This window comes from Rhinatrema bivittatum, chromosome 5 (assembly GCF_901001135.1).
Source record: "Rhinatrema bivittatum chromosome 5, aRhiBiv1.1, whole genome shotgun sequence".
Lineage (NCBI taxonomy): Eukaryota > Metazoa > Chordata > Amphibia > Gymnophiona > Rhinatrematidae > Rhinatrema > Rhinatrema bivittatum.
The window spans coordinates 353,764,872-353,791,281 of record NC_042619.1 but is presented as its reverse complement, the minus strand read 5'-3'; the positions used below and the strand labels follow the sequence as shown (position 1 = coordinate 353,791,281).

The 26,410-nt window shown below is 43.8% G+C and overlaps 1 protein-coding gene across 1 annotated transcript in view; it reads left to right on the top strand.

The window, feature by feature from the left end:
• Positions 1 to 7,742: 7,742 nt before the first annotated feature.
• The window catches only part of PROZ (protein Z, vitamin K dependent plasma glycoprotein), a 28,098-nt gene continuing 9,430 nt past the window's right edge, over positions 7,743 to 26,410 (top strand). The window contains exons 1-5 of the mRNA XM_029604667.1: positions 7,743 to 7,978; positions 8,068 to 8,234; positions 21,674 to 21,837; positions 22,832 to 22,856; positions 23,866 to 23,979. Coding sequence (XP_029460527.1) covers positions 8,165 to 8,234; positions 21,674 to 21,837; positions 22,832 to 22,856; positions 23,866 to 23,979 — 373 coding nt within the window. The 5' untranslated portion in view covers positions 7,743 to 7,978; positions 8,068 to 8,164. The remainder of the gene's footprint in view (positions 7,979 to 8,067; positions 8,235 to 21,673; positions 21,838 to 22,831; positions 22,857 to 23,865; positions 23,980 to 26,410) is intronic.

Here is a 26,410-nt window from a genome sequence, read left to right as displayed (position 1 = left end):
TTTTTTCCCATCCTTTCCTCCTCTTGTTTAGTTTCCCCTTTGAGAAAGATTTCCCTTTTCCCCTTTTCTTGAGTTTACACTGAGTACCCTAGGGGCCAAGGACCCAGATTTTTTGTCATCTAGAGGAAGCGATATCTTTTGCCTGGAAAGAACCTGGAGAGCAGCTGTGTCACCAGGGAGGAATGGATTCACATCCGTTACCAGGAAGAAGGAAGTGAGAGTATAATTATGAGGCGTATCATGCTGGACCCAAGTGAGAAACGTGGAAGGATAGAGATACAATGATCCCAGCCTGGTACTATCGAAAAGGAGAGAAAGGAGAAAAAGCAAGACTACAGGAGAGGTTTAAGAACAGGGCTTTTTCATTCTATTGAGTAAACTGGATCAAATTTCTAACCGTTCTACTACTAAATTTATGGATTGGACAAGAGAGAGAATAAATTCATAAAGAAATGGGTTTATCAATCGGGTCACATTTGCTGGACACAAATTTATTGAAGATTCTGATTGCAAATCAATTGGACTTTGACATCAATGACCTGTAAAGAACTTTTCATTCTGTCTTAACTATCAGTAAACTTGATCTGGAAACCATCCAGCTCCTGTGTGATTATTGCTGCTGTCTATATCTATGAGATTATCAATGCTGTTTACAAGGGACTTAAAAAAAATGACTTGGTGTAAAGCAATGAAAAAAGGCCAAGAAGTTTATCTCCCCTCCTGGAAGGGATTCTGGACCCCCAGAGCTGAACTAACCATTTTTGAGAACTGAACTATATAAGTATCTGAACTGGGATGTGAGCCCCATGGTCCCTATCTCAGACTATCCACTTGGTGATTACACGTATTCTCCTAGAAGAGCTGAGCCAACCAAAGACCTTATCTAGTCACTATGCTATTGCAGATTACCACGACAATCTGACCTTATGCACTGCAATGCCATCCACTGGAATGGTTGTACACGTAGTAACCATGCACACCAGCACAACCAGCAGAGGGAAGAAGCCTTCCCCTTCTTTATCATAGTAAGGGTACAGCTTACCTAGAGAAGGCTCCCCAACACATTTTATTTTTTCAGTGGAAAACCATTCCAAGTAAGTCAATCCTACACTTGAAGACTTGAAGTCTTTGGATAATTGGTCAAAATGGAATACTCACTAGAACCAAGAGCCTTATCTGCCTTGTCACTTGCTATATTTAATATACGCAAGGCCTGAGATTCAGAGATGAGATCACTGTAGTACTGAAGCCAAATCATCCTCTCTCTCTCAGAAGGATATTCTTCCAATTCTTTCCCACAAGTATTTGAAATCATCAAGGGGACCTGCTGATTGTGAGGATTCCTCATCCACCTGCACATATTACCTCTTTTCTGTTCCCTTTTTCTCCCTTGGGGAGTGTAGAATGACTGGATGGAGCGGATCCTGGTACTGACCTCCATCCTATCCAGAAGGGCTGATGGATACAACTGAAAATGTCTGCGGATACCGCAGCCCAGGAGAAGGAGAGGAAGATTCCATTTCAAAGAAGACCCTGAAAGACCACTCCACTTGCACCAGCAGCAGAATCCAGTACTGCGGAGCTGAGAAGGAGACCCAAACCCCTCACCTCGTTGTGTTGTACCTCTAAAATGGCCGCCAACTTTGCCACGACTGAAGCCCATGGAGACGATGGGATAAAGGTTATGCTACCCAAAAGGTGGCTGAACAGAAGTACAGTCGAAACTGCCTCTACCACGAAGTTGAGAAGGGGGAGGCTTTAGGTCTTTATCTTGCTGCTGGTAAAATGGCCACAGTAGTAAGGGGTAAACGGCAGGAGCAGAACAAACCCGGCAGAGCCCCCTGTCCCAAACAGCAGAATCACTGCCCCACTCAGCTCCTCTCTCTTCAACCAGCCGTGGCACCATTAAGGCCAGGTCAGGTGAAGGGTATGAAGTGTCCTACGTGACCCTTACAGACCAGGGCCCCGCCCCCCCAGCCCACCCCATACACAGTTAAAAATGATGCATTTATAATAGATTTTACATTAACAATGACATTCAAAGTCCCGTTTTCTGAGGTGAAAATGTCAATTACATATGTATATTATATTTACAGGCATTGCTGTGTGTCCACCAGAAAACACTACTGCAAAGCAAACAAAAAAAAGGCATTTAGGACCCCTTATGCTTTTAGATCTATTGTAATGAGTGGTGGATGTGTGCTTGGTACTCAGAAAGCCATGAGAAACTGAATTACAATTACAATATAGTAAACCTCCCATACCAAAACAACACTAACTGCCAGCACTTAAACAGAAAAAAAAACCCTGACCTATGACAAGGCAACATTGCAAATATTACATCAGGCCCTAAAACACCAGTACACATGAAAACAGAACAGCCCAAGCTGCTATACAGAAACTACATGCTAGCAGAATACCTCAAAAAGAGGATTTGCTTTTGTACAACAACCAACAAGGACTGAACTACACAGTCTGGGTAAACAAATAAGCGTGGGGGCAGCTTGCCTATTACAGCGGTTACTACCCTAAACCAATTAAGCCTGATACTTCTCTTTGAATTCATATACAGCACTGCTCTTTGCTTCAACAGTAGGGGGGAATGTGGAAAAGAGGTTTTACATTCAGACAACATCCAACAAGGCATTGATCTGTGCAGTCTGGATAAACAAGCATCGGGGTAACTTGCTTGATGCGGTGGTTACTACCCTTAACCATTAAGCCTTATGATTTACCTTTCATGCAACTCCAACATTACTCTCTGCATCAACGGCAGGGGGTGGCAGGGAATTTGAATCAGTTACCAACAAGGGCCCTGAACTTGGTGGTCGGTGAAACAGATAAGTATGGGAAAATAAGTGTGGGAGCTTGCTGGGCAGACTGGATGGGCTGTTTGGTCTTTTTCTGCCATCATTTCTATGTTTCTATGTTTAAGTTCAGTCACACATGCAGACAGAACCTCACCAAATACAGAATAGAGAAACCCTAAAGTATAAATAAAAATGTGCAGCCAAAATCTGAACTGGAAACTTCAACAAGCCAAACTCAGTGCAACAATAGAAAAACAGAAACATTATCATTCCTTATAAAATATCAAACAATAAAACTGAGAAATATAAAAGCATTAAAACCATACTAATAAAAAGAATATTTCAAAATAGCTGACAAATAGAAGAGCATCAAATCTCATATAAAAATTTTTAAAAATTTTCCAGACACCAAAAAATATTGCAAAACAGCAGACACATCAAATAACACTCAATGATTAACACTAACAAGGATAAAAAAATCACCCACTATCCATAACTGGGAGCAATTGATTTCTAGATGCCCTGAAACTGTCGAAGATTAGCTGGTAGAGTGAGGAAGGAGGGGTTTTTTGCACAAAAACCTTCCACTGTGTCTCATATATACCTACACATACCTGTTCTCACATATACACACTTGCTATCTTGTTCCCACACATACCCATCTCTCTCTACCTCATACAGGCTCTCTCTTTCTCACTCACACACACACCCCTTCACTCCCTCACACACACAAGCTCCCTCTCACTCTCACATATACATACACAGGCTCCCTCTCACTTTCAGGTATACACATGCACACAGGTTCCTTCTCACGCTCAGATACACATACACAAAGGCGCTCTCTCACTCACCAATACATACTACACTCAGGTATTGTATCGTTCTCAGGTATACACACAGACATGCCCACTACTTCATACAGGCTCTCTTGCTCACACATCCTGGTTTCTTCTCACTCTAGTCCTCTCCTGTCAGCAGCAGGTGGGATGGACACTGCCATTGGCCCTCCTGGGTCTCTCTCCTTCTGCCTTGGGTTGCTCTCCTTGTCTTCAGCCATGGGCAGAATGGGTTCCACTGGGCCTCATTTATCATCGGTCACGGGTGGGATGGGATCTATTCACGGCACCGCTGGGCCACATTTCTCGCCTTGGCTGGGGGGTGGGATGGGCCTCCATCCACAGCCCTGCTCTCCTAATCTTAGGCAACAGGTGGGATGAGCTCCGCCCACAGGCTTTCTGGGCCACATCTAAAGGCAGATGGATTATGCCCATAACCACACTAGGCCACTTTTCCTATCTTGGGCCATGGATAATTCATTATCCATCTGAAATTTAGCCAGATGATGTAGGGGCTTGCCAGAGCTGTTCCTGGATAGATTTAAGTTAGTAGGATTGTTTATCCAGCTAACTCTAATATTCAGAATTAGATGGATAACTTATCTGCCTAACTCTGGTCATGCCATAGATTAGTCTGGCTAACTTTAAAATAGTCTGGTTTATTCAGTGATGCTGCTGCTGCACCATTGAATATCCCTTCAAAGCTACCCGCATAATTATATCTGGCTAACTTTGCAAGCCAGTTGATACGTTTGGCCAGCCGCAGGGTAGGCCTGTGGCCAGCCGCTCCCTCTGACTCATCCTAACCCCTTCTGCACCCTCCTGATGGGGCAGGAATGCCGCCATGATCCAGTGGGGCCCCAGCATCCGTCGCGGTCCGATGTCGCCTGCGTGCTGCCATCATCCTGCTCCTCCCCAGGGTCTCCATAGGTGTGCACCCATGCCGTGCATCTGCACTTAAAGGGCCAGAGGCAGGAAAAGCCTCGTGCACAGCATGTTGCTCTTGCGTTCCTGAGTTCCTGCATTCCTGTGTTCTCTCGCTCAGCCTTTCCTTGCCCAGCCTGTCTCATCCAACCTTTGTCTCCTCAGTGTCTCTCTGTCAATCCTTGTCCTTGTCCTCTCTTGGCCTGTTCTCCTGGTACTGACCATAGCCTTGGACCTGATGATGTTTGCCTGACACCTGGACCTGACTCTTGCTTTGTACCTGATTATGCTTGCTCGCCGCCCACCTCAACTCCTGGCCTATCCCCGGTATCAAAATTACTAAATATAGAAAGATCCTCAGGTCCCAGATGCTAAATCTATTCTCTACATAAAGGGGACACTGTATCAAAATCTCTTAATCAAATACAGTCTTGCATCTACAGAGTAGTCTAATTGTTAATTCCACATCAACAAGCCTGATGGTGTGCCCTGCATTGCATAGGCCACCCAAACATATGTAGAACTTGTGGCACTAGAAAATGTTTTTGATTTTTTTTTATTGCAACTTAAAAACAAAAGCAACTCATCCACAAAATGCAACAGTCCTGTCAAATTTAAACAATAGACCCAGCTCAACAGCAGCCATCAGGAGCTATCTGTGGCAAAGTGTGAATCCTCACTTCAACGAGCGGACTATTGTCTATAAAACAGTAAAGATAACATTCAGTAAATTTAAATTTTCTTTTAAGAAGATTACAAGTACTTATCTTTGAGCAGACATTATCATTTGGATGCCCTGTTGGCATAAACACCATCTACAGATACAGGCGCTGTTATCACTATATTTTGCTGTACTTATATCAGTTGTTATTTTATGAATTTACTTTGCCTGTTGCCATATTATATCACTTATGATATTCAGCTCCTGTTATACTATGACTTTGCTTTGTAAAGCCTGTTGCTAGATTTTACCATTTATGAGTTTCTTGTAAAGCCTGTTGCTAGATTTTACCATTTATGAGTTTCTTGTAAAGCCTGTTGCTGCATTATGTTACCTGTGAACCAAGGTGATGTTTCGTGGTATATAAAAATACCCTTGCATAGTGATCAATTGTTGGCAATGGGATCCCAAAGTCACAGCTTTCCCCACACTATCTGGATACTGAGTAGAACCATCTGTGATCCAGACACCCACTCTTTCTTCATCCTGTAATTTGTCATATGGGTACTCCTCAGGACACGGGAGAGCTCATTAATGAAAAGTGCCTTTCCAATAAACAGATTTTGAAAGGGTAAGCATGGACCAATACTGCGCAATCCCCAGCTGAGGGGAGCTCCACTACCTATTCATGCAGTACTTCCACCCCCATGCTAACTTGGCTTTGCATACTTCATGATTATACCATTTCCAGTTGACGATGCTTCTTTGCTGGGCAAGGCCCACGTTGTGGGTCTTTGGACCCACAACGTGGACCTCGCCCATTGCATGATGGGAATACCCATTGCATGATGGGAATCTCAGGGCACGTTAATACAAGATGTAAGATGGTCAGCTATTCTATATTCGGTAAGGCCCGTGACAGTAATTGGCATTCAAAGGGGGTATATAATGCTTCAAAGCTGCAGGCAATTTCTGGGACCAGAAACCTAGGGACTTATATTTGCTCTCCTGCATTTGCCAAAGACTTCAATTAGCATTCTCAGCAGTAGCTGAGACCTGCACCTCCAAGGGGCCATCCCTCACTGGACAAGGCCAAAGCTGACTCCACTGCTTCCTCAAAATGCTTTCTCTTCAGGCGGCCCCTGTACTTTCTTTGGATTGATAGCCCACCCTAGCCTTAGGGGGGGACTCCACCACCTCTGATAAACAATTTTCCTCCTTCTTCTGGTTGTAGCTGAGAATGAGCACATCAAAGTAATGTACGATTTGGATATGAAATGTATATTGATATTTCTAAAGTCCTGAGTGATTATCCCATGGCACAGGGTGGGACTATGCAAATAGCCATGTGGAATGCCAGTAAAGGTATAGTGTCTGCCCTCGTATGTAAATACATATTCTCTGAGTTCAGTAATTAGAACCTCATATTCTTTGGGTGCTTAGACTGTAATTTGCACCTTCAGTTTCACGGACACAGCACAAAGTCCACTGATTAAAACTGAGTCCCCATGAAAGCATTTTGGATTTCAATGAGTTAATGTAGCCTCTGCCCCTGTGTCCACTAAAGCTAAAATTCTCTGAATATTGTTCCTTCCCCAGAAAGTTTTTCAATAGGGCATTTAGTCTGATCAGTTTTGGATATTTGTATAGGAATTTGATTTGATCATCAGTCTAGGGGAGTTGCTGTAATTCACAGAGATGATCTAGCTGAAGGTGATGCAGAATCCACCTCTAGTACTGACCTGGCATGCTTCCGTCCTCGCCCCTTCTTCTCGTATAATTCCCATAAAACCTCAGTTCTTTCTGATCTATGTCTTTAGGGGGTACTTCTGCTCTCCAGAATGCACCCCATATTTTTTTTCGAGTCCTTCCCCCGAATCTCCTGGGTGACCGTTTCTGTGAAGGGTGAGGGGACTCCTCCTCTCTAACATTTGTCTACTTTAATTGCTCGCTATCCTCTTAGCTGCTGCAAATCTATAGCTACTCTCCCTATAGCAGCCCCATATGTCATGGAGAGTAGGGCCCTTGCTCATGACCAGTCCAGTCCAGATTCAACCGGTTGTGCAAGGCAAGGTTTAAAGGATAGCCAATGATTTTTATAACCATCCTGATACATTGCAGGCTTCGTAACCTTCTCCCTCACAATTTTATAGCTTCCCTTATGGTTTCCAAGGGCTTTGGCTCATCCTCCAACTCCTTACACATGTATCTACCCATGGCATTAAGTCCTGATTCCTCCCTGGGCATCTTTTAAATTCATATAAGATCTGAGGGACTCTACAGAAGACTCCCATCTGTTTTACGTCTACAGTATAGACATATATGTTCAGCCCCCTTATCTAACCACCATGTGAGCAGACTTTCAGAACTTCTCTGCCATAATTTGTCAGCTATTTCTAGTATCCTTTTGCTGTGAAAAGTCCTTCACAAGTCTCTGGGCCCATTGGTGCCCCTTCACGTCATTATCATCTAAGGGATTTTCATTTCAGGAAAGGCAGAGACAGGCTTCTGGTCTTGCATGGCCAGTCACAGCTATGTCCCGACTGTGTTCTTCTGAAATACAGGAACTTGCTTTCTACCATTTGCTTTAAATCTCCCTATGGTTTTAATCCTTTATAGTAGGGGCATTAGACGTTAACGTAGAATAGCTAACCCTGTAGTTTAGGGACACTCCCGAGAAGCCATGACACGGGGCTTGGATATCTGGAAAACCCGACTGGCTGTGGGGGGGAGATCATCAGGACCAGGTCCGTGAAGCCCTGCCTGACACTTGATCACACAGCCTGGCAGCACTTAATCAAGTCAGTTCCCCTGACAAGCTTGTTTTTCACTGCAGCACTGAACCGTACGCTTCAACTGATTTATTGATCAACTTTCCTGCCTTTGGAGCTGCTGCTAGTCCTACTGCCTTTCAACAAACTTTGAGAACCAAGATGGCAAGACACGTGAAAGCAACTTGGTTTCTTCTCTGGGCATTCTTCTTGCACAAGTCTGAGCAATCAGGTACCATCTTATGCAATTCATTGCTGCAATTAACTTTGATTTTGTGAAAGATGTGTCTCTTTAATTTTATTGTACTTATAGTTGCCTCTCAACTCATTTTCAATTCCATTTACTGATTTTGCAACAGCCAAATGATTATTTGTACCCTGGTTCTCTCTTGCATGCCATTTTTACTCAAATAAACAATGGGGTGTTTTTGGGGCATCCTGTTTTGCCTAGGATTCCGAGATATCCCACATTTTTATGATATGAAGTGTATGTTTCTTTACATTTTGCCAATAGTTTCTCTCTTAAAATCTTCACCTGTAAATCTCAGAACGTAACTTGCATGGGTTGCCAAATGAATAAGCTACACGGCATCCAGGACTGCTGATGTTGCAGTGCACGACTTTACAAAGAACTGTGGTTGGAGGTCTTTTTTTGCATCCAGTTCCTTTGTGAGACTTTAATGCTCAGGCTGTATTCTTGCCAGCTACATTCGGTTTTCCCCACTCATATTGTAGATATTGCACTGAACTGAAAACCTTAGAATAATATAGATATAGTGGCTGAGTATGCAACCAGCGAGCACGTGATAGCCTACACCCCCTCTGAAATAAAAGTAAACAGCAAGGAAAGAAAAGAACAGTATTAAGGGGGGGTCATCGGTTTTTAAAAATTAAATTTTTGGAATTTTGTTTTTGTAGTTTGCCATTTGTAATATTAATAAGGGAAATGTGGTTAAATAATTAGAATGCACCACACTGTAGTGCAAAAAGAGCATATAGAGTCGAACCTGATCATCAGTGACCTCTAGTGGTCAGAGAATGTACACTTCCAACTCTTTGATTAAAAAATATCTGGCTAGACTCAGGAAGTGGAGCAACAGTTCATGTTAGCTAGAGGAGCGGTGCATTCATTTAAAATGACAGACTATCAATGACATTTTCTAAGTTGTTTCATTTCGTTTTTCATACTAAACGACTGGGGGGAAATCCCAGAAAATTGTGGCTTTTTTAAATCTTTTTTTTTTTTTTGTGCGCACTGTTTGCATATAGTACGCACGGAACCCCCTAATATCCCAAACCAGGGGCCCTCTGGAGACTCCCTGTCCCACCCCTGCCCCTGGAAATATTACATTTCCCCATAAAATGTCATCTTTAATTTAAAAAAAAAAAATATTTGACTCAAGTCTCGCCCCCAACCCTTCTGCTTTATTAAAACATAGCTCCTCCCCCATCTACCTTCCTGAACCCCTCTCCTCAGATTCACCAAATCTTGCCTGGTGGTCTAGTGGAGAACCAGGAGTGATCCCCCTCTACTTCCAGACCCGGCTGGTGCCATTTCCCAAAAGCCGGCCCTGTGCCCTCCCGTGTGCCGAGGCTATCCAACAGCATCGGTAGCCACTGCAAAAGGCAGCCAATGGCAAGTGCCATTTTTCCACCCTGGTGGCCACCAGATCTGTAAATAGAGGGAGTCGTTCCCGGGGCCCCCCCCCCCCTCCCCAGTAGACCACCAGGGAAGATTTGGTGAGTCGGGAGGGGCACTCAGCATTAAGGTTGGAACGGGGATAATGACATTTTTGTTTTTTAAATTAAATATTACATTTTATTGAGAAATAGATGCTTCCAGGGGCAGCACAGGTACAGGGGGGGGGGGGGGGATGGGATGGGAGTCTCTAGAGATGCACCAGGGTTGGTTTGTTGTTTTTTCCTTTTTCGGGTTTCAGAAGCATGCCCTATTTTCCAAAACCACAAAAAAATTAACCAAAGCTTTAAAAAAAAAAAACCAAAAAACAACAATGCTAATTAATGAAACAAACATTTTCTCTCTGCACACCCTTTATTAGCTAGCATTAACCTGCACTGCTGCTAATAATTCTATATACTTTAAAGTGTCGTTATGTTGAGAAAAATCAAGTATGTGAAAATGCGACTCCGGTTGCTTGTGCGTGGCTGGTTCTGTTAAATGTGTAAAATCTGTTTGTGCATTTGATTACAAAGGAGAGAAAATGGAATGGGGGCTCCATCACATGTTCCCTCAGAAGCTGATGTCGGACAATAGGACAATGACTATCTGATGACAGGTGCTAATATTGTTAACTGTAGTGCACCTTGACTGCAATCAGTTCTTTCCATCCAGTAACTGAGTGCACGGAAAAAAGGGATATTTAGCTAAGTAGATTGAGAAGATATGAGCCAGAGGTCAAAATGGAGGCTTGGAATTAGGCACCTAAAAAGGAAAGGAAATTGGAAGGCAAAGGAAACACAAGCCCATGTGATTCATGTATGTTTTCTCCTCTCTTGTTTCTGTGACCTCTTCCAAGTAGTTGTTGACATCTGACGAGCCCATGCAGTCAAATGAAGCAGAAAGCCTATAGTTGTTATCTTGTAAACCGGAGTGAAGGCTTCCCGCTATACTTCGGTATATAAAAACCTCGAAATAAATAAATATTGATTCCACCAGCGTAGGGGAGTGAAGAGAAAATGGGAAAAAGTGATCTTTCAGTTCATGTCACTGTCCCACTCATTCTTAAATGTAAATTAATGTTTCTTTCAAGTTGATATCTGAATTAAGAGTAAAGATCAACATATATACAGTATATATATTTATTATATAAAAAAAATATATACTATGGGGGTAATATTTAAGCCATTGGCTGGCTTACAATGTTAGCTGGATAAACTTATCCGTCTAATTTTGGTGGGATATTAGGTGACACAAGCACATCATTGACTATATCTGACTAAGTTTATCCTGCTAACTTTGACTACTCTATGGAATGATCAGGGTTAGCCGGATACGTTATCTAGCTAACTCTTAATATTGATGTTAATGGGATATCTTTTTCGGCTAACCTAACAACGCCCTGGAATAACGCTACATTATCTGCCTAAATTTTAGTCAGATAGTGAGTCAACCAGCTAGCCAGATAAATGGTGGAAATATTCAAAAGTCTGCATTTAGCCAGATAACTTACTAGTTATCTGGCTAAATGCTGATGAATATGGACCCCGTACATATGTATGTTACATTCATATACACGCACTATAGATATGTATAGATAGAATCAAAGACAAATATTTAGCAAGCCAGCTGTAGTCGATGTAGCCAGCTAAAAAAGAGCAAGAATTTTTAAATGGTGAATACTTAACCAGCTATAACCAGCTGGGTATAGCTAGCTAGAAATGTACACAGATTCCACCAAATATGCAGATATTTGAATATGGGGCAGGCCACTGAAGTTAGAGACTCCCATATACAATTAGATATTAGTGATATCTATGATAACTGGTTAATTTTTTATACTGCCTCTTAGCCAGGTATCATTCAGAAATTGGTTAAGTTTGAATATGACCATTTATATAGTTATTTAGCTGGTTATTTTTAAAATACACGTGAAGAGCCCCGTTGCAAACATTGATGAAAATGGAACCATGGAGCGAGTCAGCCAGTTTCACCAAAGAGGAAAAGGAGATTTTGGCTAGGCTAGCTTTTCTCCCATTGCGCACAGGAGAGAAAGCTTAAAGGCCAGGACGTGTGCCTGGACTGAGATAACACACCTGTTTAACTGGTAAGGATGTTTTTTATTCTGGAGTGTAATTGTTCATCCTTGGCTTGAAGGTACTTACAGGCTAGGAGTTGTACTCGCTTCACTTCGTGTGCTTTTTCTTTTCATAAGGCAAGCTCTATTTTCAGCAGGGGTTGATAACGTCAGTAGTGGCTAGAGAAGTTCCACAATGCAAAATGTTTGGAGTAAATGAAAGGGCAATGCATCAGTAAAAGTTCTGAGACTTGTCTCCGATCACTTGGGTGAGAGATGAAGAAAGAGCACCAGCATTGCCTGTGCCTGGTGTCACAGGGTCCCTGTTGCTGGCAATTTGACACTGCTGCCACACGCAGATATCCACTGGGCCCACACACACAGTTTCAAAATCTGTGATTGTATGATAGCTCTCTCTAATGATCAGCAAACTCTTGAAAAATTCAAGAAGGCACAGTTCAAAATTGAGGACTTGGACCCTTGGCCCGAGGTGCTGTTGGCGCCACCTGTGGGGGAAAACCCCCACAGGTCCCCACCATTGGGAGGCGAGGCCAGATGGGATGCGGAGGCCAGCTGAAGCTTCTCCAATACCAGCCCTCATTCTCCGCAGGTTGAGCCCTTGGGTGCCGTTGCTGGCTGGACTTAGATGAGCCTCCGCATGGATGATCACGTAAGGTTGGCCTAAGGGTGGCACACCAGAGGACAATGGCTATCTGAGAGGTCCAGCTGTGGATGTAGCAGATGACGAGACTGGGAAGCTGATCCAGGCGACTGGTGGGAGGCAGGCAACTTGGCATGGAGTCGAATCCAGGCAAGAGGACAGAGGTAGGCAGCAAGGTATGAAGTCAAGTCCAGGCAAGAGGTCAGAACCAAGGAAATCCATCTGAAGTGACGTGGAAAGCAGGAACCAGAACAAAGACTGGAACTGAAGCAGGATCAGGAACTGGTACTAGAAGTGAAGCAGAAACAGGTTATTTACTCTTTCGGAAAATAGAAGGACTAGGGGGCACTCCATGAAGTTGGCATGTAGCACATTTAAAACTAATCTGAGAAAGTTCTTTTTCACTCAACGCACAATTAAAGTCTGGAATTTGTTGCCAGGGTATGTGGTTAGTGCAGTTAGTGTAGCTGGGTTTAAAAAAGGTTTGGATAAGTTCCTGGAGGAGAAGTCCGTTATCTTGATCCATAAAATCAAGAGGCCGTCAATAAAGAGTGGGTGGCTCGCCAGAATGACGGCTACTGCCTGGAGATAATACCCTTATTCAATAAACATACACATGGTTACTGTGACTCCAACATCGCTCTAAGCTACAACAGCAAGAGGAAATGTGGAAAAAAGGATTCGCACTCACAAAGTGGGGAGTAGCTGGCTTGTTACGGCGGTTACTACCCCAAACCAAATAAGCCTGATACTTCGCTTTCAATGCATATCCAGCATAGCTCTCTGCTTCAACGGCAGGGGAGAAGAAAAACTGATACTTCACGCATATCCAGCATCGCTCTCTGCTTCAACGGCAGGGGAGAAGAAAAACTGATACTTCACGCATATCCAGCATAGCTCTCTGCTTCAACGGCAGGGGAGAAGAAAAACTGATACTTCACGCATATCCAGCATAGCTCTCTGCTTCAACAGCAGGGGAGAAGAAAAAAGATTCGCACTCACAAAGCGGGGAGTAGCTGGCTTGTTACGGCGGTTACTACCCCAAACCAAATAAGCCTGATACTTCACTTTCAATGCATATCCTGCTTCAACGGCAGGGGAGAAGAAAAACTGATACTTCACGTCACGCATATCCAGCATAGCTCCCTGCTTCAATGGCAGGGGAGAAGAAAAACAACCAATAAGGGCTGAATAACACAGTCTAGGTAAAACAAATAAGCATGGGTGTAGCTTGCTTATTGCGGCGGTTACTTCCCCTACTACCCATAACTAATCAAGCTTGATATTTCACTTGGTTGCAGCTCCATCACTGCTCTCTACATTAATGGTGGGGGTGGAAGGGAAATAGAACCAAAGAGCTAAGAGAAACAGATAAGTATGAGAGAAAAAAAATGTGAAGCTTGCTGGGCAGACTGGATGGGCCGTTTGGTCTTCTTCTGCCGTCATTTCTATGTTTCTATGTTTCTATGCTATTAATCAAGTTGACTTAGAGAATCGCCACTGCTATTACTGGCATCAGTAGCATGGGATAGACTTAGTTTTTAGGAACTTGCCAGGTTCTTATGGCCTGGATTGGCCACTGTTTGAGAATTAAGACATCAAGTTTGCTGTAGCAAAAGGACAATCATCACTTTCAAAGTTAAGACAATACATCTATTGCAGTAAAAATTAATTGGAGAGTGATATTTAATCCGCGACAGCGGTTTAATTACCCCGTTGAAGCTGGAACGTTTGGCATATACATTGCTTCACAAATGAACATGGAAAAATAACAAGTTTTTAAAGAAAAAGAAATAGAGATATTATAGACCAGTGATCGAATCTACTGGCTAAGAAATTAGAGGTCAATCAAGCCTCTTTTTGCCAGTTCTGAGGTCTTTGTCTCTTAATAAAAAAAAGTTTTTAAAAAATTCATAAAAATTCAAAAATTGGGAAACTTATATTTTCATAAAAATAAAGGCTTATTTTTTAACAGAGATTTCACATAGGATAATTGAAGACAGTTTTTACAGTTAGTGCTTGTGTAGAATTTGAATTGGATACTAGCTGTTCCCTTGGTAGATTTACCTTTATTTTATTCTCCATTCCTTTCCTAATAATTCCTAGCATTCTATTTGCTTTCTTAGTCGCCACCACACATTGAGCATCCACTTTCCATATAGGGTATATTATTGAAATATGTAACCGAAAATTGATTGGCACCCTCTAGATAATTTATAAACAAACCAAACTTATTTACGTGCCTAATTGTAAACCGTTGTGATGGTGCGTTACTAAACGACGGCATAGAAAAGTTTTTAAATAAATAAAAAAATAAATATGTGGACTTGTGTCACATCTTTGCCCAGCAGAAACCCCCGACAGGCCGACCTTGGGGGTTACTACAGCCACTACTGGCCCCCAAAGAGCCTTGGATGCACATTCAACCGACTTCATCGTGGATCTTCCGCCTTCTGACAGCAAAACTACCATCTGGGTGGTACTTGACCACCTCTCCAAGATGTTGCATTTCATCGCCCTGCCCGGTTTCCCCTCAGCTCCTCAACTTGCACAACTCTTTGTCCAACATATCTTCGGCCTCCACGGTCTCCCCAAACATGTGCTGTCTGACCACAGAACTCAATTCACAGCAAAGTACTGGTTAGCCCTTTGCAAAAAATTTGATATCACATTTGACTTCACAACCACCTACCACCCACAGGAGATCGGACAAGCGGAGAGGACCAACCACACCTTGAAGCAATTTCTCCGCACCTACGTCAATGTACATCAGAACGACTGGGCAGCACTACTCCCTTGAGCAGAGTTCACCCTCAACTCTCACCCATCCTCCGCCATGGATCCTCGCCCTTCCAGGTTGTCTACGGAAGGCAACCGCTTTCTCCCCTGCCACTACCCCTCCCGTGCCGGTCCCCTCCCGTGCCGGTCCCCTCACCCGTGGCTCAGTTGACCGCACGGAGTTGCACCTCCTTTGGAAACACATGCAGCAGCTGCTGCACGAAACTGGGCGTAGAACCAAGAAGGCCGCAGACGCCCACCGAAGACCAACCCCACAGTTCAAACCCGGCAAAAAGGTCTTGCTTAGCACATGCTACATTCACCTCAAGCTCCAGTCCCTGCGATTGCCACCATGATGCATCGGACTCTTCCCGGTGCTCCGCCGACTGGGCCCTGTGACCTATCAACTTCATCTGCCACCATCCCTAAGGATCCACAACTCCTTCCACACCTCGCTTCTAAAGCTTCTGGTACTGTCCTGGCCTTCGAGGAAGTTGCCTGAACCGCAACCACTAGCTTCAGAAAATGACATTACCTACTAGGTGCGTGACGTACTGGATGTGAGGAAAAGAGGCCGAAGGTGGAAATATCTGCTTGCCTGGGTGGGCTTTGGCCCAGAAAATTCCTGGGAATCTGCCTCCAACATAATAGATAAGGACTGATTAAACAGTTCCATGCCTCCCATCCTAGGAAGCCTAAACCTCCTGGAGGGGGGCCTAGAAGAGAGGGTACTGTTACATTTGCTGGCCAAGGAGCCCCGCAGCCGGTCCCATCTACCTCCTGACACCCTCCAGCATTGGCAACAGGCCCCGGCTCTCTGGCAGCTGCAGGGAGCTTCTCTCGACGCAGACCACCTCGCTCCCACACCGCTGGAGCCTCCCCTGCACCGTCTGCAGCCGGGACACCACCAACTGCTGCCTTGGCATGGGCCTCCCTTATGCACACGTGCACAGCCCCAGTTGGGATTTAAAGGGCCAGCGGCGGGAAAATGCTGCTGGCCCCTTCGGAAGACATCAATAACCCCAGCCTATTTAAGGCTGCATCGGGCTCCCAGCAGGCGGCTGGGCAAGAGGTCTCCTTGCTGTCATCTTCAGCTTTCCTGATCCAGCATTCCTGATCCTGCGCTCCTTCTCCTGTCCCGGATTCCTCTTCCCTCGGACTGATCTTGGCTCTTGACCCAGCTTGCCTCTTGACTTCATCTTCTGCCACCTGCCCCTGACCTCTGGACCGGATCTCTCCTCGTCTTCTGCCACCTGCCTCCGAACCCTGGTCTGGACTGGACCTCGCCTTCTGTCTACTCCATCCTTCAGGCCCTTGTGACCCTCCGCCTCGCCCGTCCATGCCATAGGGATCATCCATGCAGGGGCCCACCTAAGACCAGCCGGCCCCGGTACCCAAGGGCTCAACCTACGGGGAATGTGGGCTGGTACTGGCGAAGCTCGAGCTGGCCCCTGCTTCCCGTCCGGCCTCGCCTCCTGACGGTGGGAACCTGTGGGGGTCTTCCCCCACAGGTAGTGCAAACATTACCTCGGGCCAAGGGTCCACGTCTGGTAACAGATTCATTACATCTACTCTAACAGATGGCTGAGGGGGGGATATGATAAAGGTCTACAAAATCATGAGAGGACTTGAACAGGTAAATGTAAATTGATTATTTACTCTCTCAGACAATAGAAAGACTAGGGAGTACTTCATGAAGTTAGCAAGTCGCTCATTTAAAAAAGAAATTGGAGAAAATTATTTTTCACTCAGCGCATAGTTAAGCTCTGGAATTCATTGCTAGAGGACGTGTTTATGGTAGTTAGTGTAACTGGGCTTTAAAAAGTTCCTAGAGGAGAAGTCCATAAATTGCTATTAATCAATAAGGAATAGAAGCTTGGGATCTATTTAATGTTTGGTTACTTGCCAGGTACTTGTGACTTGGATTGGCCACTGTTGGAAACAGGATGCTGGGCCTGATGGACCCTTGGACTGAGCCAGTATGGCAACTTCTTATGTTTTTATGTTCTTTTTGATGTATCTGTACTTTTTAGAATGATTTACTAGATATGTTTTATTAGAAGGTCATTATTCAGAGTAATTTCTCATGCTATTTATTTTGAATGTTAGGGTTTTCATGTTTTCCTTTATCTATTATTATGATGTTGATGTCAAATATGTATTAGTTATGTTTGGGAGCTGGGGATGAGAGTAGGGTGAGGTGTCTTACATGGGTTTATTATATGTGGTTTTTATGTTATACTGCAGGGGTCGGGAACCTTTTTGGCTGAGAGAGCCATGAACGCCACATATTTTAAAATGTAATTCCGTGAGAGCCATACTAACTACAACCCCCCACCCTCCTGACTCCCTCAAGACCTACCAAATTAATTTACTACAACCCCCACCCTCCTGACGCCCCCCAAGACCTGCCAAAAGTCCCTGGTGATCCAGCGGGGGTCCAGGGCTCGCAGACAAATCTTTAATAAAAAAGTAAAAATCTAACAAACCCCCCCACCCTCCTGACGCCCCCCCCCAAGACCTCCAAAATTAATTTACTACAACCCCCACCCTCCTGACCCCCCCCCCCCAAGTCCTGCCAAAAGTCCCTGGTGGTCCAGCGGGGGTCCAGGAGCGATCTCCTGGACTTGGGCTGTCGGTAGTCAAAATGGCGCCGACGGCCCTTTGCCCTCACTATGTCACTGGGGTCGACTAATGGCGCCGGTAGCCCCGTGACATAGTAAGGGCAAAGGGCCGTCGGTGCCATTTTGACTACTGGCAGCCGACAGCCCAAGTCCAGGAGATCGCTCCCGGACTGCTCCTGGACTCCCGCTGGACCACCAGGGACTTTTGGCAGATCTTGGGGGGGTCAGGAGGGTGGGGGATTTTGTTAGATTTTTACTTTTTTATTAAAGATTTGTCTGCGAGCCAGATGCAGCCATCAAAAGAGCCATATCTGGCTCCTGAGCCATAGGTTCCTGACCCCTGTTATACTGTATTTTTTATGTGTTATGATTTTAATTATAAATCACTTTGATCCTAGTTTGTGAATATCGGTATATCAAATTTATTAAACATAAAAGGTTAAAAAGGAAAGGAATAAACATTGGAAGAAAAGGCAAAAAAGACAGTCAAGTTGATGTTTTGAAGAGTCTGGCTGGTATTGCTGTATTGTATCCTTATCCTCTCTCACCTTCCCTTCTTTCATGCGCCTTTTTTTTTTTCTGAAAAGCAGGTTGTTAAAACAAACAAAAAACACACTTTGAAATGTCTATATGCCAATGCCAGAAGTCTAAGAAGTAAGATGGGAGAGTTAGAGTGTATAGCAGCAAATGATGAGATTGACATAATTGGCATCACAGAAACTTGGTGGAAGGAGGATAACCAATGGGACAGTGCTATATCAGGGTACAAATTATATCGCAATGATAGGGAGGATCAACTTGGTGGGGGTGTGGCACTTTATGTCCGGGAGGGTATAGAGTCCAACAGGCTAAAGATCATACAAGAGACTAAATGCTCAGTAGAATCTATATGGGTAGAAATCCCATGTGTGTTGGGTAAGAGTATAGTGATAGGAGTATACTACCGTCCACCTGGACAAAATGGTCAGACAGATGATGAAATGCTAAGAGAAATCAGGGAAGCAAACCAATTTGGCAGTGCAATAATAATGGGAGATTTCAATTACCCCAATATTGACTGGGTAAATGTAACATCAGGACTTGCTAGAGATATAAAGTTCCTGGATGTAATAAATGATTGTTTCATGGAGCAATTGGTTCAGGAACCAACAAGAGAGGGAGCTATTTTAGATTTAATTCTTAGTGGAACACAGGATTTGGTGAGAGAGGTAACGGTGGTGGGGCCACTTGGCAACAGTGATCATAACATGATCAAATTTAAACTAATAACTGGTAGGGGGACAATAAGTAAATCTGCAGCTCTAACACTAAACTTTCAAAAGGGAAACTTTGATAAAATGAGGAAAATAGTCAGAAAAAAACTGAAAGGTGCAGCTGCAAAGGTTAAAAGTGTTCAACAGGCTTGGACATTGTTTAAAAATACAATCCTAGAGGCGCAGTCCATATGTATTCCACGCATTAAGAAAGGTGGAAGGAAGGCAAAACGATTACCGTCATGGTTAAAAGGTGAGGTGAAAGAGGCTATTTTAGCCAAAAATCATCCTTCAAAAATTGGAAGAAAGATCCATCTGAAGAAAATAGGATAAAACATAAGCATTGTCAAGTTAAGTGTAAAACATTGATAAAACAAGCGAAGAGAGAATTTGAAATGAAGTTGGCCATAGAGGCAAAAACTCATAATAAAAACTTTTTTAAATATATCCAAAGCAAGAAACCTGTGAGGGAGTCGGTTGGACCATTAGATGACCGAGGGGTTAAAGGGGCTCTTAGGGAAGATAAGGCCATTGCAGAAAGACTAAATGAATTCTTTGCTTCCGTGTTTACTAGTGAGGATGTTGGGGGAGATACCAGTTCCGGAGTTGGTTTTCAGGGGTGATGAGTCAGACGAACTGAACGAAATCACTGTCAACCTGGAAGATATAGTAGGCCAGATTGACAAACTAAAGAGTAGCAAGTCACCTGGACCGGATGGTATGCATCCCAGGGTACTAAAGGAACTCAAAAATGAAATTTCTGACCTATTAGTTAAAATTTGTAACCTATCATTAAAATCATCTATTGTACCTGAAGACTGGAGGGTGGCCAATGTAACCCCAATATTTAAAAAAGGCTCCAGGGGTGATCCGGGTAACTATAGACCAGTGAGCCTAACTTCAGTGCCGGGAAAAATAGTGGAAACTATCCTCAAGATCAAAATTGTAGAGCATATAGAAAGACATGATTTAATGGGACACAGTCAACATGGATTTACCCAAGGGAAGTCTTGCCTAACAAACCTGCTTCATTTTTTTGAAGGGGTTAATAAACATGTGGATAAAGGTGAACCGGTAGATGTAGTGTATTTGGATTTTCAGAAGGCGTTTGACAAAGTCCCTCATGAGAGGCTTCTACGAAAACTAAAAAGTCATGGGATAGGAGGCGATGTCCTTTCGTGGATTACAAACTGGTTAAAAGACAGGAAACAGAGAGTAGGACTAAATGGTCAATTTTCTCAGTGGAAAAGGGTAAACAGTGGAGTGCCTCAGGGATCTGTACTTGGACCGGTGCTTTTCAATATATATATCAATGATCTGGAAAGGAATACAATGAGTGACGTTATCAAATTTGCAGATGATACAAAATTATTCAGAGTAGTTAAATCACAAGCAGACTGTGATACATTACAGGAGGACCTTGCAAGACTGGAAGATTGGGCATCCAAATGGCAGATGAAATTTAATGTGGACAAGTGCAAGGTGTTGCATATAGGGAAAAATAACCCTAGCTGTAGTTACACGATGTTAGGTTCCATATTAGGAGCTACCACCCAAGAAAGAGATCTAGGCGTCATAGTAGATAATACATTGAAATCGTCAGCTCAGTGTGCTGCAGCAGTCAAAAAAGCAAATAAAATGTTAGGAATTATTAGGAAGGGAATGGTTAATAAAACGGAAAATGTCATAATGCCTCTATATCGCTCCATGGTGAGACCACACCTTGAATACTGTGTACAATTCTGGTCGCCGTATCTCAAAAAAGATATAGTTGCAATGGAGAAGGTACAGAGAAGGGCAACCAAAATGATAAAGGGGATGGAACAGCTCCCCTATGAGGAAAGGCTGAAGAGGTTAGGGCTGTTCAGCTTGGAGAAGAGACGGCTGAGGGGGGATATCATAGAGGTCTTTAAGATCATGAGAGGTCTTGAACGAGTAGATGTGACTCGGTTATTTACACTTTCGAATAATAGAAGGACTAGGGGGCATTCCATGAAGTTAGCAAGTAGCACATTTAAGACTAATCGGAGAAAATTCTTTTTCACTCAACGCACAATAAATCTCTGGAATTTGTTGCCAGAGGATGTGGTTAGTGCAGTTAGTGTAGCTGGGTTCAAAAAAGGTTTGGATAAGTTCTTGGAAGAGAAGTCCATTAACTGCTATTAATCAAGTTTACTTAGGGAATAGTCACTGCTATTAATTGCATCAGTAGCATGGGATCTTCTAGGTGTTTGGGTAATTGCCAGGTTCTTGTGGCCTGGTTTGGCCTCTGTTGGAAACAGGATGCTGGGCTTGATGGACCCTTGGTCTGACCCAGCATGGCAATTTCTTATGTTCTTATGTTCTTATGTTCTTATATAACCCGCATTTCCTTCACTGCCCTCCCGTTAACAATAGCCAGCCATGTTGCATTTCCCGTTCTTAAATAAACGTTTTCATAACTGGTTCTGGAAATCTGAAGATCAGTGACAGAATGTTGTTTCTCAGATTGCTTACAGCAGAAAAAGCAAAATCGTCGTGGGGGGGGGGAATGGGGGGAGATCAAAATAACACGTCACAAAGTGCATTGATATTAACTTCTTACCGTGTTTACTTTTCAGTATTCCTCTCAGCTAAAGATGCAAATGAGGTCATCCCGAGATACAGGAGAGCAAATTTACTGTTCATTGAGGAGCTTCTTCATGGGCACTTGGAAAGAGAATGCCTGGAGGAAAGGTGCAACCACGAAGAGGCAAGAGAATACTTTGAAGATGACGTTAAGACGGTATTATTATTATTTATTTATTTATTTATTCTAATGTTCCGGTTTTACTATCGTCATTATGGCAATGTTCTGCAGGAAATGGCTCCAAGCCATCAGACACAGACTGAGCCAGTCCTGGTTTTACCCCCATTGCATCTATGCCCCTCTTCTTTAGAGAAGCTGCATTGGAATATTTGTTACTGAATTGGTCCCAGAAAAACAAGAGGGATACTTGGTGGGGGAAGGGGGGGGGAGGGAGATTGTGATATCTTTTATTGTACTAACCAAAAATAAGGAGACGGGTATAATCATTTCATGACGCCCTAGTTTCCTTGATACAAAAATTTTGTACAGGCTTATGATGAAATTCACGATGGAAAATATTGTTTATGGAAGTCTTATGAAGGTTAAAAATGGAGTGACCACAAGTACTAACCAATGGCAAGGTAGCTTTCAAAATACAAAACAACACCCCCCCCCCCCCCCTAATATGAAGTACATTTACTCTCACTACACGGTGAGATCTTGGAAACTCATAGCCAGATCTGTACGGGCTGTAGTGCTCAAAGTGGCCACTAGGTATCAGTCTCATCTATTATAAATCTTGATATCACTACTGAAACAGCTAACACTCCTGTGGCAACTCCTGTTGATCATCAACTGGTGCTGAAGGCGAGGTTGAAGGAGATTTCCATCTTGCTGTCGGGGGCCTGTGAGCGTTTCAGTTCCCTGAGTTATGCCATCTGGAGTGGTGGGTTTCTACACAAGAGCAGAAAGTATTATTAACAAAAATCCAATATCCAAAATCATTGTTGTTGTTGTTCATGTGTTCTGGTGCAAATATTTAAGATGCATATGAAAAATTATTAAAATGAAAAGTAGGGCGTTTATAAATATATTGATTCACGTACTCAGTGTTGCACATTGCATATTGTCTAATAGAATATCTGGGGGAAAAAAAAACAACTAAAATATATCTAGACCTTAAAACAAGTTTATATTTTAATTCTTTTAGGAAATGTTCTGGAAAAGTTATTTTGGTAAGTAGCCGTGGTAAGCTTTTTCTTTTTGCAAAAATAGTTCATTGATTTCCTAACATCGACACCTCACAACAGTTAAGGAGGGCAATTTTCAACGTCATCTCTGCGGGTATAAAGCGTGCTTTATCCACAGACGTGGCTTTTATAAAATGTCCCGCCTGATACAAGGATAAAAGGATGCATGAAGGGCCTGAATGCAGCGAGAGCAGAGCCATTCCCAGGGGTAGGATTGGGGAGGGATTTGTATTTCTACACATACTTTGCTTTTTTCAAAGGTATACACTTATTTTTCCTGGGAAAACCTACAAATTGGCAGGTGCAAATGTGCGCGGATAGTTTTTGTGGGGTGATTTTTATAGGGAAAGTGGTCATGTACTCTCCCTTTGAAAACTAGTGTAAAGTGGGTGGGTAATTAACTTTGAATCTATGCTGGCAGTGACAAAATTACTCCTTAAATGACTTTGCTCCTCCATATAAAAGCATTTGAGCTAAATGAGAGCCTAGGATTGAACAGAAAGTCTGTTCTACCATCCCTGCTCCATATTACGCCATACGGAAGGCTACAGGTTTTATGGCTGTGGGCGTTATTTTGAAGAGAATGAGAGAAGAAGAAAAACAAAATTTGCCTCTAGCACATTTCACTTGATTTGTTGGTATGAGCAACAACAGATAAAAGTGAATTAAAATATTTGATGGTTTGTAGAACACAGTGGTCCATCGTGCCCAGCATTCTGTGTCCGGCGGTGACCAGTCTGGGTCACTTGGAAGATCCCGGCGGGGGAAACTCCATTCCCTCCTGCTCATTCCCGGAGGAGACTGAGAACTCCTGAATCTACCTGGTTATTGATTCTTAACAGTCCTCTCCTGGAGGAGCTTGTCCCAACCTTTTTTTTTTTTAGGGGCCCAGCTATTCCACTTGCTAATGTACAAGGATAAGCTTGTAAGTCATAAGGAAACTCTCTCATAAATGGACATTACCCGTGTGACTCTTCTTATGTCTTCCATTCAGGTGGCAGGCAGTGCTCCTCCGACCCTTGCATGAACAATGGGACGTGCGAGGACACTATTCGCAGCTACACATGCACCTGCCCTGAAGATTATAGTGGAAACAACTGCCAGTTTGGTAAGGAAGTCTTTGCAGGTTGCAGTGTTTGTCACTGGCTCGGCCTCAGGCCTTGATACAAAGATACTGCAGTGCGTGAGGGTTTGAGGTCGCAGAGGTCCCTTCTGCAGAAGTGGCGGTAAGGACCGAGGAAAGAAGCATATACACCCCAAACTGGTGAGAGAGAGAGAAATTTGGCAAGGCAAATATAAGGAGTTGCAGGGTCACCCATTTTTTTGAATGTATTTGATTTCATTTAAAATGAGCTCTCTTGCTTTTTTTTTTTTTTTTTCTCAATAACGATGTTTCTATTTCCACCCCCTTCCAAATATGAAATTTACAAATTAATTTTGAAAATTATAATAAAACCGAATCACCCGTTCCCAACTCTCATAACCAGAACAAATTGCAAGAGCAGTTCAAGTCAAGATACAGGAAACAAGATATAAAAATCTACCTAGGATGACACTGCTTCTAGGGTTGCCAATAGTACCGAAATTAAGATCAGAAGACAGAAAAGGAGAACCGGACCACCACAGGAGCAAATGGCCTTGATATGTGAATAACTGCGGGACCAGCAAAGAAGAATCTGGGGGGGGGGGGGGGGGGGGGGGGGGTGTAAAGTGAGAGCACGGGGACGGGGGGGGGGGGGGGGGGGAGACATCGTGCTTCCTGCCTGCCACGGTGGCCTCTTTCGATTATCTATCTACTCATTGCCAGCCATCGGCGGCAGCCTGCAGAGTCCATCTCCCCCGACAGGATCATTGCTATCAGAAGCACTGGTCGTGACCTATGGAGAGCCCCGTAATTCTGTGGCTAGTGTAGGAGGCCCAAGAAGGGATAAGAAGTGGGGTGAAGAGACGGGAAGGTCAAGGGAGGGATGGCCCTGTGGCAAGGAAAGGAAGAGAGTTATCAGGGAGATAGGGCTGACAGCCCTAACTACTACTTCACAGAAGACGATGTTTGACTTACTTAATTTAAAAGGCCAGTAGATAAGGATCACAATTACCCAACTCCAGTCCAAACCAGAAAAACAAATTATGATATTGTCAGCTAAGCCAAGGTGTGTTCCATTGGCGATAGACGATATTAAATACCTGCTAAAAAGTGGCAGTCAGCTGTAGGCATGGACAACACACAACCTCAGCTCCTGCAGGCAGTCCCATTCGTTTCAGTGGGGACTGGAGAGCTCCAGGTGTGAGCTGGACTGCACCTGTTCACAACTTTTTTTTTTTTTAATATTCAGTTGCTTTATTGATTTTCAAATTATTCATCAATTATAAGCGATATAAGGGGGGGGAAAAAAAAAAGAGAAGAAATTACAAAAACGTAAGAGATGGAAGCTCTCCAAAGGAGAAATAAAATAACACAGCCCACAACAGAGGGAAAAAGGTTGAGATAAGTCAGTTGTCACCAAGTAATGCCAAATCAATTATTAGTAAAGTTCTAAGATTCCCTGGTTGCACGGAAAGATCTTGTAGAAAGAGCTCTAGCTTGAAGAAATACTTCAAGCTGTTTTGGGCCAAAGAACAAAAATCTATCATTCCCAGCCTTAATCAAACATTTACATGGATATCTTTACAAAAAAAGAATATCCAAGAGCAATCACCCTACCTCTATAAGTCAAAAAGGCTTTACTCTTGATGCATCTGGGAATATGGCCACTCTCAAACCCAGAAATACTTTATTTGGGGTTCCAAAGAATTGCTTTAATATCCAATCCCGGTCAGGCTCTAAACAACCAAGAGGGTAGCTCTAGAGTCTAGAAAACTGGACAAGCTTAAATTCCCAGTTTGATCTGTTCACAACATTTAAGCGATGGAGGCAGTGCATACAAATTTATCTCATGCATATTCATTGTGGATATCCTGAAAACTCGGTTGGCTGGGAGTTGTCCAGGGCAGGGGTTTGGGAACCCACTGGTCTATGCTTTTGCACGTTCAGAATTAGTCATTTTCCATGCATGCTTGCTTTAGTGCACTTTTTGCTGCAAAAGGCATGGGGCGGATTTTCAAAGGGTTACGCGCGTATATGCGTAACCCCAAAAACCCGCTCCTGCACGTGTCGAGCCTATTTTGCTTAGGCCCGGCGACGCGCGCAAGCCCCAGGACACGCGTATGTACCGGGGCTTGAAAAAATGGGCGGGGTGGGGGCGGGGCCGAGGCCTCCAGCACAGCGGTTGCGCTGGGGGCTCGCGCGCAGCGCACACAATCTACGCCTGCCCAGAGACAGGCGCAACTTCGCCAACAAAGGTTGGGGGGTTAGATAGGGCTGGGGGTGGGTTAGGTAGGGGAAGGGAGGGGAAGGTGGAGGAGGGCAGAAGGAAAGTTACCTCCGAAGCCGCTCCGATTTCGGATCAGCCTCGGAGGGAACAGGGAAAGCCATCGGGGCTCCCCTAGGGCTCGGCGCGCGCAAGGGGGTGCACAAGTGTGCACCCCCTTGCGCGCGCCGA